The 16,609-nt window shown below is 39.7% G+C and overlaps 1 protein-coding gene across 1 annotated transcript in view; it reads left to right on the top strand.

Moving 5' to 3' along the window:
- The first annotated feature begins 1,467 nt into the window (after positions 1–1,467).
- The window catches only part of mcama (melanoma cell adhesion molecule a), a 19,653-nt gene continuing 4,511 nt past the window's right edge, over positions 1,468–16,609 (top strand). The window contains exons 1-14 of the mRNA XM_046039580.1: positions 1,468–1,596; positions 2,921–3,149; positions 3,270–3,340; positions 3,753–3,840; positions 4,205–4,393; positions 5,833–5,960; positions 7,787–7,928; positions 8,093–8,208; positions 9,561–9,702; positions 9,925–10,055; positions 10,811–10,952; positions 12,358–12,393; positions 15,940–16,069; positions 16,381–16,498. Coding sequence (XP_045895536.1) covers positions 1,486–1,596; positions 2,921–3,149; positions 3,270–3,340; positions 3,753–3,840; positions 4,205–4,393; positions 5,833–5,960; positions 7,787–7,928; positions 8,093–8,208; positions 9,561–9,702; positions 9,925–10,055; positions 10,811–10,952; positions 12,358–12,393; positions 15,940–16,069; positions 16,381–16,498 — 1,773 coding nt within the window. The 5' untranslated portion in view covers positions 1,468–1,485. The remainder of the gene's footprint in view (positions 1,597–2,920; positions 3,150–3,269; positions 3,341–3,752; positions 3,841–4,204; positions 4,394–5,832; positions 5,961–7,786; positions 7,929–8,092; positions 8,209–9,560; positions 9,703–9,924; positions 10,056–10,810; positions 10,953–12,357; positions 12,394–15,939; positions 16,070–16,380; positions 16,499–16,609) is intronic.

Here is a 16,609-nt window from a genome sequence, read left to right as displayed (position 1 = left end):
AAAAAAAAAAAAAAAGAGTTTGATTGGTGTTGGGGGGGTGCCGGGTGGTGATGGGGGAGCAGCCGGCTGAATAGAGGCAGCAGGGTGGCAACTGGATTCTTAAAGCTCTTTTCATGCTTGGTCTGTTTCAACCAACGCTGAAAACACATGAGGACACTGAGGGCTAGCCCTTGCTAATTGTTTTTCCTTTATTTTTTGAAAAACAGTAAAATTTGGGTTTTTTTGATGCCGCTCAGGATCTGGTTAGAGTAAATGTATGTTTTCCTATTATGTTTTCCCAGCTGCTCAGTAGTAGCCTACAATAATATCAATAAACATAATACAGTTGACTACTGTAAGCACTTCTATACATCTGCACTTCTATAACACTGTTGGACATTCTGCTGTCTACTACTGTACATTTCAGGGGGGAATGTACTTTTACTCCGCTACATTTATCTGACAACTGGACTGCAGTTACCAAAATCATTAGAAATCACCTTTTTAGTACAAAATATATCTTATTGAGTGACTGACCCCACCATTTGTTGAACTCCACTGCTAGCATGTAAAAATGTACATCATCTGTCTCTTCAAACACAGACGGTGATAGTACTAAATCAAAGTACACTGATCTTATTCAAGAAGAACTGGTTTGCAGAGATACTCAACGATCATACTGGGAGAAGTAAATGACAGAGGAGGAAGTAGTTTTGGTTTTGTGCTGTTCTGTACCTCTAAACAAAAGTCCTGTCGACAATGTAGATAATCAAAAGCAGGAGAAGCAGGCGAGAAAAGAGGCTGTACTAAAATGGTCATTGACAACATATGACAGTAAATCCACTGAACATTACACCGTGACACCTGACAGTGTAAGGGGGAGAGGAAACGAGGGGACGTATACTTTACCATCTTGCATAACAACTCCAAACCAGATTAAACAGAGAAAATTAGACTTTTTGTGCCATCTTGTTTTTCTTTGTCACTGTGTGAGCTGGCCCCTCTATAACCACAGCCAAGTCCAACATGGCTGAAAAAGCACTTGGCTGTCTGAATCAACAGCCCAGTGTCAAACTGGCTTGCCTTCCCATGCATGCATTCCCCCAATGATGCCTAGGGAACTGATTTTCTGGCCAAGATGTGGTTTTGTGGTTACAGTGAGCCAGGCAGAAGGGAGAAGAAAATTATGCCATGTGGACAAGAAGCCTTTTCTTCTTTGTTCTGCTAACATGGCAGACTGGCTCCAGGTTGTGCTTTGAAGACAGTCAGTCATCTGCCAAACACAATGCAGTTTAGAATTTAATTAAGGTTGAGGGTCAAAATTAGAATTAGATGTAGGTAAGAAAGAACAAAGTCACAGTAAAATGCCATTTTTGTGTTGACTTGAATTCTGTGTGATGGTTGTGAGTGGTTCATGAATGTTATTGGACCATGGGACAGAAAGCATGAAGTTGATTTATGCGCATATCTCTGTGTTTTTCAGCATGGGCCAAGGTGGAGGTGACCATGCATGAGACTGTTGAGGTGTACCTGGGTGACTCAGCTCAGATCCCCTGCCAGTACAGATTCACTGACGCCAACAACAAGCCCAGCTTTGTCATGATCCAGTGGTTTGTGGTGAGTACTGTGGGACCCACTGTGAAAACTGACACTGTCTGAAACTATCCAGCTGCACATGTATGGATTGTCATCAAACAAAATAAATTTACAAATAAATAAGAACTCAGTCAAAATAGTAGATGATAGTAGCTGGCCACAAGAACGTACAAACTCTTATACAGGCTAACACTAACAGACTTATTGTTTGTGTGTGTGTATATGTGTGTGTGTGTGTGTATGTATGTATGTATGTATGTATGTGTGTATGTATGTATGTATATATATTTTCTTTTGTAACAAATTGCTGATGATAATTTTCCCTGAGGGAAAGACATAAATCTCCTAACTTATGTCTTAACAGTAGTTTCAGTGGCATCCATGTCACATATATTCCAAATAATATTATTCATAGCATCAGCGTTCCCGGCATTGTATGGTAGAGGAGCGCTTCCTTGTCTGAAATAAAGAGTTCCTCCACTGGCATCAGAAGAAATGATTACATTTGTATATAATATAATATTAAGCAGTGGTGCTACATCACACAGCAAGTGCCACATATTTAATAAGTGAGGCGTTTGTTTCAACCATCATCTAGTAACTACCATATTGGCTCAGAAAAATAAGATTTGGATCCAGAAGCACAACTCAGTAGTAGAGTAAAAACAAAGTGTACTGAAACGATGAGGCAACAGGTAGGCAAATCTGGCAGACTAGTCTAAATGGGCATAAACTAGCATGCAAAAATCCAAAAAGGCAGGAAAGGGTCAAAGACTGTGCAGTTGTAAAAGAGGCAACCGGCTTACTATGGCTAGGATGGCTGAATAGACACGTAGTTGGAAATGAGGAGGTGCATAGGTGGATGTGTGAATCAGGTAGGTGGAACTGACAGCAACCCAGTAAGGGCAACTGCTGGTATAACTGGGGATGACAGGATCTGGAATGACAGGTGAGTTAGTGACTGACAAGCAAAATGGACAGAACAAATTAATAACTGGTAACACCATGACATCTACGCTGATAATGACATGAAATGTGTAAAGATTTGAGTCAGACCAGCAGGTGACAGTGATTGATTCACGGATGGATCACAGTGTCCGTTTGCTCTGCAGAAGTTAATCCAAGCAGCATGAGAGAATATCTTGGGGAATAAAACCTTCTGAGATTTTACAAGTTGGGAAATGTAGAGACAAATCAGTCACAGTCATGTGGGGATGTGAGAGGATAAAATCATCACTTCTCTGCCCATCAGAAACGAGGCTGACGTTAGTTTGATAACTACCAGCTGGACACGCGTTTTATCAATCATACTGTGAGGGTTTCCTGACTGTGTGTCCTCCTGCAGAGATTTGAGGGTAACAGCTCACGGACGCGGATCTTCTACAGCGATGTCAGTCAGCAGATGGTGGACAACAGCACAGACTACAGCGGTCGCATTGTGGTGACTTCAGACCAGCAGGGAACTCAACTCACCATCCAAACCGTACAACTCTCTGATGAGAGGGAATTCTTCTGCCAGGTCAACGGACTGGATGCCGGGAACGCTGAAGGCAAGACCCACCTCAGGGTGTTTGGTAAGGAAGCCCACAAAACACTTTTTAAAGGAGGAAAGATTCAAAGTCTTAAGAATTTTCTTTGTTTCATGATGTAGTTATTTATTTTAAATGACTGAAGTGATTCTTTTCTTGATTCAGCTCCTCCAGAAGCTCCAGTGATTGAGGGTGTCCCTACTGGACTATCTGTGACCAGTGAGGTGCCAGTCAAGGTGTGTCCACTTAATCTTAGACACTGAGATCAACCAATACAGTGGTCTTCAGGATTAGAATCAGAATCAGAATCGGGTTTATTGCCAGGTACATTTTCACATACGAGGAATTTGCCTTACAGTACACATGAACATAAATAGAAATATATAAATATATAAAAAGTAAGATCATCAAAAAATGTACAAGTATACAAAAATACAATGCTGACAAGTATGTGCAAAAGTTCACAACATGAGCATAAAGCACAGTTGAGCGTAAAGTGTGGGGTCAGGAGTGTATGATTACCATGTAAAGTACAGATCAGATAGTTGCGGAACTCTCGGTTTGTCTACATTGTCTGAGTTTCCCATTTACTGCTTCAATAGCTAACTTTAAGATAATAAAGATTTGTCAATGTGACTCCCCATCCAGGTTGCATCTTGTGAGACTCGGAACGGCTTCCCTAAACCCAACATCACCTGGTACAGGAACAGCAAGCCACTGGTGTCTGCACTGGGACGTAAGTGCACACAGTAGTTGGGCCATTGTGTCTGTCTCACAGGGTCGGCCATGTAACACTCGAGTGGTTCCTTTGGTTTAAATCCAGGCCAGGACACATTTCATTTCAAATCTCTGCACATTGACAGAGTACTGGAACAGGGAAATCTTTTCTCTGCACAGAGATTAACGAACATTAAAATCCAAATGTATTTCAGAAATAGATGTTTTCTGTCCGTAGAAAACTGTGATATTTTAAGCCACTCTATTGGCTTGAGTCAACCAAATTCCCTGTTCCACAAAGTATCACAGCACCACAGACTGCATGTGCATGAATTAACATACATAAGTGCACAGCAAATTAATCCCCCCCCCCCATACTCCAGATGTAAACGTGTTGACCTTGGTGACCCGGGATACCAGGGATACCAGTAGCTTCTTCTCCGTCCAGAGCACGCTGGAGTACAAGGTGGTTAAGGAGGACAAGGATGCCCACTTCTCCTGTGAGGTCAGCTTCTTCGTCCCAGGAGCTATCAGGACAGTCGAGTCCAACAGCATCAACATCACTGTTCACTGTGAGTTAATGCTGAGCCTTTTTATTCTTCTATTATCCTTAGTTGATGTTTGTAACACATCAATTGTTGACAGAAATTGTTCCAGGATGGAGGTAAAAATCGTTTCTGCAAAGCTCTTCCATCTTTGGAACATGCTACCTCAACTTATTCACTTCAGTGTTTCTTCTGCTGTGAGGCCAAGTGGACTACACAAAGTTACAGCTACCAATCACATTTTTAGTTATTATTTTTAGTTACAATTATTTTACTTTCTTATTCTTTCTATTCTTTATTGTGCTTGTCAGTTTTTGCTTTCCGTTTAGTTTAAGGTTAAAGCCATAGAAGCAAAAATGTTTTTTTTACATGGACTCCTTGGTTCAAGACAAACAGATTTTCAAACCATGCTTACTTGAGTGACCTGCTTATTGGCAGTTAAGTCTGAAGGGGACCACCGAGGCTGTCATCATTTCAAAAATAAGAAAGCATTTTTCTTCATCCTGAAGTAAACTGATTTACAGACTTTTTGCATATGAAAATTAAACATGAAAAATCAGTATAGTAATTTATATCTTTTACACGATAGGTGAGTTATCGGGTATAAGGGCAGTATTAAAAATTTTATTTTATTCACCATCAGTAACCTGCAGCTTCTCTAATTTGAAATAATTTAATTCTGTATATGGTATCATTATTACATTAACGTAGAGACTGTTGCTTTGTAATGAATCCTATCCTCTTGTTTTGGTGCATTTTGCACCAACCAACATAACCAGCGTCTCCATAGAAGTGCTGGGATTAACTTGTTTGCATCTATTTATAACTTAAGAAAACACAGCGCTAGGTAGTAGGGGTGTGACGAGATTCATTACATTCATTACATTTCATACTCCAGTATTGCAGCTTTAACAATGTCACTCTCTTTCTCCTTAACCTGTCAGGCAAACAACAAGTATTCATTTAAAGGGACATTCTACCAATTTTACACATGAAGTTCTGTATAGTTGTCATAAGGACTACTACTTAGCCTGTAAACAAAGATGTATAAAGTCTTCTTTAGTTTGGAGGGAACTTTTCAAAGCTAAAAAAACAATCCTGACAAAGTCAAATTGTAGGATCCAGCATTTACACAGCTTGACCATTACCTGGGACTGAATGTTGGGAGACTTCAGACTCCGCTGCTTTGATATAGATTTGATTCTTCTTTAATATGTCTCAATATTAAATTGCTAGAATACTCATTAAAGTGTGTTATTGTCAATTATGCTACATTATTTCAAATTTAACAGACAAGTTATTTGTCTGTTCGCCCATTGTTTGAAACCATTTTGTAGTGATACTGTGGCAGGCAGAGCCAAACACAGTCTGTGCTGTCAGCATTATGGAAATGTCCTTGTAAAGTGACTTTAGCTGAATAAGGCTGCTTAATTTGATTCTGTGTATTTGTGTCTGTCTGTGTCCAGACCCCACCACCGAGGTGAAGATGTGGATAGAGTCGCCCCAGGGCTTTGTCAAAGAGGGGGATACTGTGGAGCTGCGTTGCCAGGGTAATGGCAACCCCCCGCCGGCCTTCATTTTCAACAGAAAACAAGTAAGAATGGGAGGCATTTTCTCACTCCAAGTCCCCAAGAGAGAATGGGTGACACAGAGGAGACATGTAGGGAATGTTTTTGATATGCAGAGCTCATAGGGCCCCATGTAGATATGAGTGTGCAAGGTCTGTGAAGGCTCTGTCAGCTCTGACCCTGCAGATCCAGGCTGGGGTCTGAGACCGGAGGCCACATGGGTAGGACTTATTCCCATGTCAGACACACATCCATTGTATGTGTGGACAACACAAAAACTCAGCTGACTGCCATTTTAACTTTTCCTAACTAGGTAGTCAGGGGCATTTGGTTAGTAGTTGTTGTAACCATGACCTCGGAGATAAAAGCATATTTCTTGCTGTGCAAAACAATAAAAGCAAATTATACTTATAATTTTCTCCTTGCGGTGCTTTCCTCGCTTGAGTACATTCGCTGCAAGTGTTCACACACAAGGCGAGAAAGCGATTTTAACGCAATAACGTGAATAAACACAACTTGCCATTACTACAGCTGTATGAACCCAAAGTAAACATTTTGCTGTGATTAAATAGCAATAAACGGATTAAACTGATGCCGAAATAACTACAACGTGATGCAGATTTGTTAAACATATGAATTCATGCTTTGTCAGGTCTGTCAGCAAGACAGCAGGACAACAACTTCTAAAATGTTTGTTTTCTGAATGGAGTTTAGATCGATCAGGGCTATTCTAAGCTAACTTGGACTCAGTAAAGTACAATGATAGCTGGAATAAAGTTACACATGTTTTCTGAACTTACCAGGTAGTTCAACCTCCTCACTTTCTTTTCTCCAAGTAATGTCCAGTTTTTATATAAATATGAAGTAGTAGTCCAACAGAGCTCTGCATGCCAACACTAGCAACAACAGTGGAACTGTAAATACACGGAAGCTAGCTTCCGAGAAGCGCGAGTGAAGTTAAATCAACATTGTGATCCCAAAAACTAAAGTAAAAAGCTAATTTAATAAAAGCAGTTTACCGAGATTTCGAATTGAATCAAATTGTTGACCTGATAATCGTAATCGAATCGTGAGACCAGTGAAGATGCACATCCGTACGAACACATTGACATGTAAAAATGTATGAGTGAAGTTGAAGTAAGTCATAATCAGCTGCAGAACTTGCAAACGTAATTCAAAACAAAACTTAGAGTCTACAGCCATGCTAGCAGCTCTTTGAGGCCGTGTGTAGACACAGTGACTGACTATGGGTGTTTGTGTCGAAAAGCTGCAGCGCCGCTCCTGGCTCATTCTTCTACACTTCCCCGTAGTTTAGCAGTTCTCCATCGGCCAGCGGCATGTAACTCCCCTGCTCTGCCTGGTCCCTTCCAAACAACGCTCTGAAGCCATCGGTGATGTCCGGATTATCTCACCGCTGATAGGCTTTCGCAACGTAGCGTCATGCAAATTTCTCACTCAAGCTAAAAAATTTGAACTCCAGCGAACCAGTGAATGCTGCAACAAACATTGCATTGACTTTGTATGTAATCAAGCCGTGCGAAACGCTGGATTTGCTTTCAGTGTGAACACACTGTAAGAGGACTCCAAATATGATACATGATTGTGATGGTTTGATTCATGTACCAACAAACTCACTTTCAGCCAAAAAAAGGAACGTAAGTCTGCAGCTGTCCCGTAAGACTAACCTCACAAATCAGATGCTAATTTTGATTTCTCTTGGAAATAAAGTATATCTTAGAAAATTCACCCTAAAAGCACATCTGATACAGGAAACAAAGAACATACAATAGTTTCTGTCATTAGTTTCACATGTTCACATCTTGGATTTAGATTACAAATGTATCTGTTGCAGAAACTGGATGTGGACTTGGAGAACAACAGTAATGTGTTGATCCTGCCATCAGTGTTACGGAAAGACAGCGACATCTACCAGTGTCGCCCCTTGGACACCGACGGCTACACCAAGGTCCAAAAGAAGGAGCTCACCGTGCACTGTGAGGAACACACACACACACACACACACACACACACACACACACACACACACACACACACACACACACACACACACACACTCACACACACTCTACATATATCTACCCAACCCTGTGACACTGTGTTTCCTGTGTCTTGTTTTGTCTGTGTTTGTTGTGTTCAGACTTGGACGCAGCTGTGGTGGTACCTAAAGAATCAGAAGTCATGTTTAAAGGAGAAGATCTGACTGCAACCTGTAATGCTCTGTCATCCCTGCATACATCCACTTTCTGGTACAAGGTACGTAGTACTTTTTCAATCAACACATTTCAGTATAATGCTCTGACTTTTAATTGGTCTTTGTCCAATATAGAGGACAGTACAAAATACTATCTACAACGTCTTTAATTCAGAAGCAAGCAGCACGGTAGCGCTTAGCGTCCTCTCATCATTCTTCAAAGGACAACTACATGACAGGCGGCAGTAGGTGACGGTGAAAGCGAGCGGAGCAGAGGAAAATATGAGCACTACGTTTCAGTTTGGCAGTAAATGTACAGTGTAGTTCACAATCTGTCGTTTTATTAAAGTCCGTCTGTCGTTTTCCAACTACTGGAAGAGTGAAGACTGCGCTCAATAACATCTCCTCTTCAGAGTGCGGTCTGGAAGCTGAGCAGGACTTTTTTTGCTGCTAGTTTGTTTGTTGTCGTTCACCCACTTGTCGAGTACACAAATAAATGAAATGCCGTTTCTCAAGGCCCATGGTGGTCAATACAAGATCACAATAATCACATTACAAGAAACAAACATGTAACTACATTAGACGAGACGAAAAAGGAACAGATGTATTAAGGTGGAGTGAATGTGGTTTGGCTGGAGCGTTGTTAAGTGCGTAGTTCAACCCCCATCTGACTTTATACTAAAAACAGAGAGAAGTAGTGAGAAGTGAGAAATAAAAAATAGGTCAGTAATAACGCTGTAATAATCCTATGCAATGTTAACTACATTTATATGTAGTAACAATAAATACCTGCATTTCATTACTACCTACTTGTTTGGTTTGTTACAAATACTTTGCTTTAAAAGTACCAAGTAGTCAAACAGTGAGAGAAATACATCTTTATCCTTTGTTTTACAATCGCATCGTGGCTTCATAATCATAGTGAGGTGCCTAGAAATTCCCGCCCTTGAGGTGATGCATCGTGATGCATCGAGATATCGAATTGAATCAAATTGTTGACCTGATAATCGTAATCGAATCGTGAGACCAGTGAAGATGCACATCCGTACTAACACATTGACAAGTAAAAATGTATGAGTGAAGTTTAAGTAAGTCATCATCAGCTGCCGAACTTGCAAACGTAATTCAAAACAAGACTTAGAGTCTACAGCCATGCTAGCAGCTCTTTGAGGCCGTGTGTAGACACAGTGGTTCTTTGAGCTAAAAGTTAACGTCAGCAGCAAGTTCTCAATGACAATACTAACATGCTGATGTTTCGCAGTTGTAATCTTCACCAGGTGAGGTTAGTGTGTCAGCATGCTACCATTTTCTATCACTAAATGGAAAGCACAGCTGAGGCTGAAGGGAATTTCTTTTACTTTTGCTGATCTGTGTGTGTTTGTGTGTGTGTGTGTGTGTGTGTGTGTGTGTCTAGGATGGACAGCAGGTGGGTAAGGGGCATACATTGCATCTAAAGGATGCCACCTATGAAACATCAGGAGAGTATATATGTGAGGTGACTGTTCCCTTGCTGCCCGCCCTGCACACCAGCGGCTCCGTTAACATCATCGTCCAAGGTCAGTCAGCTCCTGCACCACTTCAACAATTTTACTTTACTTGTGATGCCAAATGAAGTTTCCAAATGATAGACCTTTCCTAAATTCTTCTTAATTTTTGTTAATGACATGACACTTGTTGTTGCAATGTACTGATATATTAGCGCTGTGGAAATATACATTATCCATTATTATGTGCCCAGTAAATATAGAGTGTGTGTGTGTGTGTGTGTGTGTGTCTAGGTGGTCCCCAGGTGGTGGGAGTGGAGCAGGAGGTGCAGCTGGAGGTGGCAGCAGGCGGGATGGTGAACCTAAGCTGTGAGGCTCTGGGCCATCCACTGCCCAGCATCACCTGGAACATCATCGGCAGCCAGGTATCCAATCTGACTCATAGCACTAACTTACTACGCAATAGGTGGCTATTAGATGCAATTCATCATGCAATATTCATGTACATGAGACCCTAGTTTATGTTGTTGACATGTAAAAATGAAATTCATAATTGTGGTGGAGTCAAACAAAACGCTTTACGCTGCTAGAGAAAGCATGGGTGTGTGGGTTGATTATAGTTATTAATATGGTTTTATTTCTTACATTTGTCTGCTGTATAAAAAGTGAAATAACAATTAAGTCCTCTATGATAATATTTTGAGTGATTATCACGAAAGATGTGTACATTTTTATAGGTGCCCATGTCATTTGTCTTGTATTTTGGGTTTCCTAGCACTAAGTTGAATTGACAAAATGTTAAGTCAGACAATTTGTGGTGAAAAACACAAGGATACAGTGTGTGGTGCTAAACCAAGACATATATGAATGCATAGAAAGTCTGCAAAAATAACCAAATCAACCAAAATAAACTTGCATGATGAAATAGGCAATGTGGCAGAAGCATCAAAAAAGTACTCCTTTACTTACATTACAGTGGTATAGTGTAATTTTACAGGTTTACAAGAAGGTCCCACCACAGTAATGGCGGCTTTTCTACTTACACCTACTACAACTGAGCTAATAGTCTTTATAGTTTTGTTAGTTGTGAGGACCAGCAGTGTTTTGAGTTTACTGATGTAAAAATAGAAATGTGCATGGTGTTCTCTTTAATAAGGTGTTTGTGTGTGTCTCTCCACAGAACTGGAATGAGGTGGTGAACAAGGCAAGTGGACACATGACTCACAGCGTGGTGTCAGTCAAAGTCACCTCAGATATCAGCGCTGTGTGCAACGCTTCCAGTGACATGGGCACTGAAGGAAAGGCTTTCAGCATCAAAGCCAGTAAGAGCCTTACCTCTCTCACATCATACTGTATATTCAGGGGATGGAGAAGGAACCACATTCAGGGTTTGAAATTGTCATTAACCATTATCCAACGAAAGTTGAGGTCAAAGACAACTGGACTTGGTTGAAGATACTAGAAGACATTTCATCATTCATCCATCATTCTTCAGTTCCCAGGAAACTGAATAAGCATTCCCTCTCAGCCTCAGATGAAGATGCCAACGATGGTCGTTCAGACTTGGCCACAGGTGGCTCTAACGACGATGACGACTGTCGTTACCACAGCCAGGAGAACTAACGAACCAGTGGTATCAGCGATCCTAGCTAACGATTCCAGAGGTTAAATAGTTGAGTTTCCCTACCAGTCAGTCAGAACTGAAGAAGAAGTCTCTTGGATGAAGGACGAAACGTCTTCTAGTATCTTCAACCAAGTCCAGTTGCCCTTGACCTCAACCTTTGTTGGATAACTATGACCTGGATGACTGAGAACCATCACAGACGTCATTAACCATTATTTTGTAATCTTCTAAAATATGTACCAACAGTGCTAGTTTGTAAAAGTGCTCCGTTATGGTTATATTCCAAGCCTTCACAACACTTCAGCACATAACTTTCAAAACTTCCAACATGAGGTGATAAAATAATAATAATAGCAACAACTTAAACTTAGAAAAAAGCTTTTCCCCATTGTGATGTGGGGCAAAAGAGCAACAGTACCCAAAGAACCACAGTAATCCTCAGTCGTCCATAAACAGAAAATGTATGGACATTACTTGCTTTTCTTTACTTACAGTGTGTGAGACAATAGGAATTAAATGAGAGTCCCAACATAACGTTGAACTTCATCAAATAGGCTGCACAATTCTCTATAAATAATAACTATATATATATATATATATATATATATAAATATAAATAAAATGTATTAGAGCATGTCTCTTTTACAGTCATTATGGTCATTAATTAAGCCTTTAGCTACAACATCCATCCCTGATGTAGCTTGTGAAAAAACAGATCATCACTTTTCATCTCACCGCTGTTCTTCAGCAGTGACATCACTGCCTGCACTATGGCTCTTTATGTAACTCCTCCTATCATATTTGAATGAAGCAAAATATGATGAAAAGATATTTACATGACAAATAGCCATTTTATCCCCTTGTGACTCCTGTGGGGTCCAGACCCCCAGGTTGGGAGCTGCTGCTTTAGCAGATAGATGAAGCCAGTATTGTTACGTATTCTGTCTGGGAAAAAAAGATTTTTATAAAACCCTATAGTCAGCTCCTTTCCCCTCACACCAGAAGAAAATGGGATTGTTTGTAATTACTAAAGCAGCTGAGAACAAACTAAATATGAAAAGTGTGTGTGTATTGAATTTAAGTGTTGTTCTACTTGTTCACAGTTCCCGGAGTCACCTCAACTGCTCGCTTTTCTCCGGGTAAGATTGTTGTCTACAGTCTCTTCTTGTTAAAGACGCCTCTTTCCCTTTCGCTCTGCTCTGTCTCAATGTTCACGCTTAAGACTAACTTCTGTCTGTGACAACGAAGAGTTGGAGAACTATATGCATTATTTATGATTTTACTCTATACCAGGATTGTCTTTGGTTTGCTAGCAGATCTTTGGGATGGCCTGTGGGCATACTGAATATTCTGTTTGATACAGAGGGAAAAATCATAACACCAGTAAATTCAAGCACGTCAACAGTTATAATGATACTCGGACCAAACACTCGTTAGTGGTTAAAACATTATTTATATGTCGCAGAATATTTTAAACAAACAAAAATAAGTAACAAAACAGTGTCTCACTTTTACTGACTTTTCCAGACAGGCTTGTGTTTTATAGAGCATTTTTACACACCAGGTGAAATTGCAGTGAAGTATGGAGAGGGGCAATATTATGGGGTAATTTTCTGACTTTATCTGAGTAGTCACTTTATACCATTAAAATCTTCACTAGCCTGTGGGGAATACAACTAGCAAATAAAGAGCATTTCAGAGAGTCTCCACTCATGCACAACCATTAAGAACAACATTAACAAACAAAAAAATGTCTAGAGTGCTGTGTTGCTCCCCTAATTGTTTACTGAAGTTAGTAGGGGGTCCTATTTAAAAACTAGTACAGTCCCTCAGAGTAGGAGCTTCCTACACACACTTAACAAGGAGTGGAAGATATACTTAATTAGAATTACACTCACTGTTTTCTGACTCAGAACCAGTAAATAAATGACGCCATCTTTGTCTGTTTCTCCGTTTTTGTGGATTCAACATATTTAAAAGGCTGATCTGGATAATTCAATGCAGGAAATGCAATCTGGAAAATAGCATCACTTATAGTGTTTCACACATGAAAGACGCTAAGAATAATTTTGGCCCAAACGGGTATGGTAAATATGACAAACAAATATAATTAATTAATTAAGTTAAGTTAAAAGATGGTTAATCTCAAAAAGGTTTTGTGTCATCTCTAGTCGTACATTTAGTCCAGGTTGAAGAGAACATTCATTTACGATCCAAGGAGAGAGAGAGAGATCACCAAAGTATTAAACGTTTTTGCTCTTTTTAACTTTAGAAATTTAAAATTATCACGCCATAAAGTACCTATGTCAAGTCTGGAACAATCTTGGATCATGATCTTTCAGGGTTGTGTCCAGATATCATATTTGTATAATTTAACAGAAATTAATAGAAAAATCCTCAGAAGAAACGAGAATATTTCAGACAAAAACTGTGGGTTGGTATGCTGCAGTTGTTAATGTCACACTATAGTCCTTATTTGTGATTATTCCATTTAGTTGTTTCAGTTTCTCCAGCTATCACTATCACAATAAAACAGTAAAGACAAAAAATAACCATATAAAAAAAGATATTCTTCTGTTCCACCTCCTTTTAACGTGAACTGATCAAAATCCCTGTAAAATGAAGTCTCAGCTGTACCAAAGGCCAAAGAGCCTCGGTCACGCTAAAGAAGATGCTAAAGAACATCCACAGGCTTTCCAAAGCCAGTAACTAATTAACTACACCAATTTTGTACTTTTAGCTGAGAGACTTGATGGTTTTGTATAAAAGAAATAGCTATTTCATTCTGTTGTGTGGTTTATTTCTCTCTGATTTAGTTTTTTGTTTTCAAACAAACACACATAGTTAGGATAGTTCACTGGCAAAGTTAACTTCAGGTGTTGAACAGTGGGTAAGGTGGAGGTTCAGAGGGCTCCACTATAGCTGCAGCATCACACCATGGAGGGGGTGGAACCTTTAATTGAGCCAATATATAATCATATAATACATAATACAATAATATTGAGATTAAAGAGGACAATAACAATCTTAGGTCTGAGATGCTTTGACTGTGGAATTAAATAAAACATTGTATTTGATTGTTATTATTGTGTTAGTAATAGTAAACTGGTTTTCTGCAAATCTATCATCACCATCACTCTTCTTTGCTTAGAAACATGCTGCTAGTTTGACAGCAGTAAACTGGAAAAAAAATGTTTAAAATAAATAAATCTAGGAGCATACACCACTGCACAAATATGTCTTGGTGAGTATCTAATACGATGCATTTAATAATAAGAAGAAGTTGGATGTTTGTGAGATATGCACTACAATAAAATATGAGTTACTACAGGAAAGTATTAAAATATTGTAGCGATGTTAGAAATTAGAATTAAACAGATGAATTAAAAATATGTTAAAGACACTGCAAAGTCACTAAACCATACCAGATGCATACTCAGTCATGAGAAGAGTACTATACAGCGCTTAAAATGTTAAATTGAGTTAGCATATGGTAGTAGTTTTCTTTTGAAATGTTACTGTTTCCCACCAGTGTGCTGCTCACCTCTTAACACAAGCTGAACCAGTGCAGCCTCTTTTGTTTATGAAAAAAAGGAAACCTTCTTTTCATTCTGCATCGATAATGTAATCGAAATAAAGTCCGTTATTAAGCCAATGGGTCACAGAATAAATTAAATTTTTCTGCAGTCCTGGCACTTTCATGACACTGAAATATAATCAACATCATTTCACGCTTGACTAATTATTTCTTATGCATGAGGAAATGGACTTTGTTGAATAAGCCACTTAAGAAAAAAAATCATTTAAATAATATTTGCAGGTATAGAATAGATGTTTCCTTATCCCTATTTTTAAAAAGGTACTCCAGTCGTTTAGTATTGCACTTCCATAAAGTTTGGGGACTTGCAAGAGACAGATTAAAAAAGAAGAATGGCTGAAATCAACGCAGTACAGGCAGAGCTATTCTGACGTTTAGCCCCAAGCTCCAAAAACATTGGATCCTACACTTTAAAAAAACCAAACATCAGCATGTTTTTGTTAGACTGTTCCTGCCTGGTAAACATCCCACGTCTTTCAAACTTATAAATTTGTATCCTCTAAACCTGTGGTTCTCAACCTTTTTTGGGCCAGCGCCCCCCTATACGAAACTAACCGACAACACCTGTGATCAGACAGAAAGCTCACGAATAATTCCACACACAGAGATTTCCTCAGAGAAATACACACTTTTCCACCAAGAGAGCGTCAATTTTCCAGAGTTTACACAGTAAACGCCATGTGGGTAAAATCTTAGAGATGATACTTTGACTTCCCGTTCCCGTGAAGGCAGCACAAAGCTGCACCACATGTAGAATGAAAAAATACAGTTTCGTCCAGTTGCAGTGGACTAAACTGGCAGGTTTTAATGTTGCTGACCACAGTTTTTTGCAAGTAGTTTAAAGTTTAAACTCGTATTGTTCCAACCAACAAACCCGACAAAGCTCCTCCATAGATCACAGAAGACATCAGACTGAGTCATTCTCCACAAGACCAGTGAACTAAGCTTTTACGCTTTTACACCGTCACTGTCGTTTGTGGCTACCAATATGGTTGCATGCCACTGCTGTCAAAGTAATTGGTATTACTAGATGTACTGACACTAACGTGACTGGTCTCTCTGTCTCTGTCTGTGTGTGTTTGTGTAGCTGAGGGCAGTGGGGTGATCATAGTGGTGATCATACTGTGTCTGCTGCTGCTGGCCATCCTCGGCAGTGTTCTCTACTTCCTGCATAAGAAGGGAAAGATCCCTTGTGGACGCTCAGGGAAACAGGAGATGTGAGTACTGTACTGATATGTCTGGTGATTATTCTGTATTTTTCATATAGTGAACAAATCTCAAGAAAGACCAACAATAAATTGATCCTACTGTATTGCAGATGTATTTCACTGTATTTTTGGTACACCCAGGATGTCGATGCAGAAATGTATAAAACAAACTGACTTAAGACAACCTTAAACCTGGGTATAGTGACCCAACCGATGTGAATGTTGAACTTGAGCTTGTGTTGTAATGATGCCCAGTCCCACTGCAGTTACCCAGGCCTTTGTCAAATTCCACACGTAGCAACCCTTGTTTCTGTCAACAGCACCAAAGAAAAGACCACCAAAGATGACATTGTCGTGGAGATGAAGACCAACACAAAGAATGAGGACACCGTCCTCCTAAAAGCTGTCAACGGAGACAAAAAGGTCCGTAATGACCAGGTAACTATTGTGGTGGGTGAATATGATGTCATTATTTCACAATATAAAAAAGCCTCAAAACTTAAAGACCTGCTAGCGTGCCCTAGAGGCTGCAGTGTTCACAACACACCA

The sequence above is a fragment of the Micropterus dolomieu genome, linkage group LG23 (assembly GCF_021292245.1).
Source record: "Micropterus dolomieu isolate WLL.071019.BEF.003 ecotype Adirondacks linkage group LG23, ASM2129224v1, whole genome shotgun sequence".
Taxonomy (NCBI): Eukaryota; Metazoa; Chordata; class Actinopteri; order Centrarchiformes; family Centrarchidae; genus Micropterus; species Micropterus dolomieu.
This window is presented reverse-complemented; position numbering and strand designations above follow the sequence as displayed.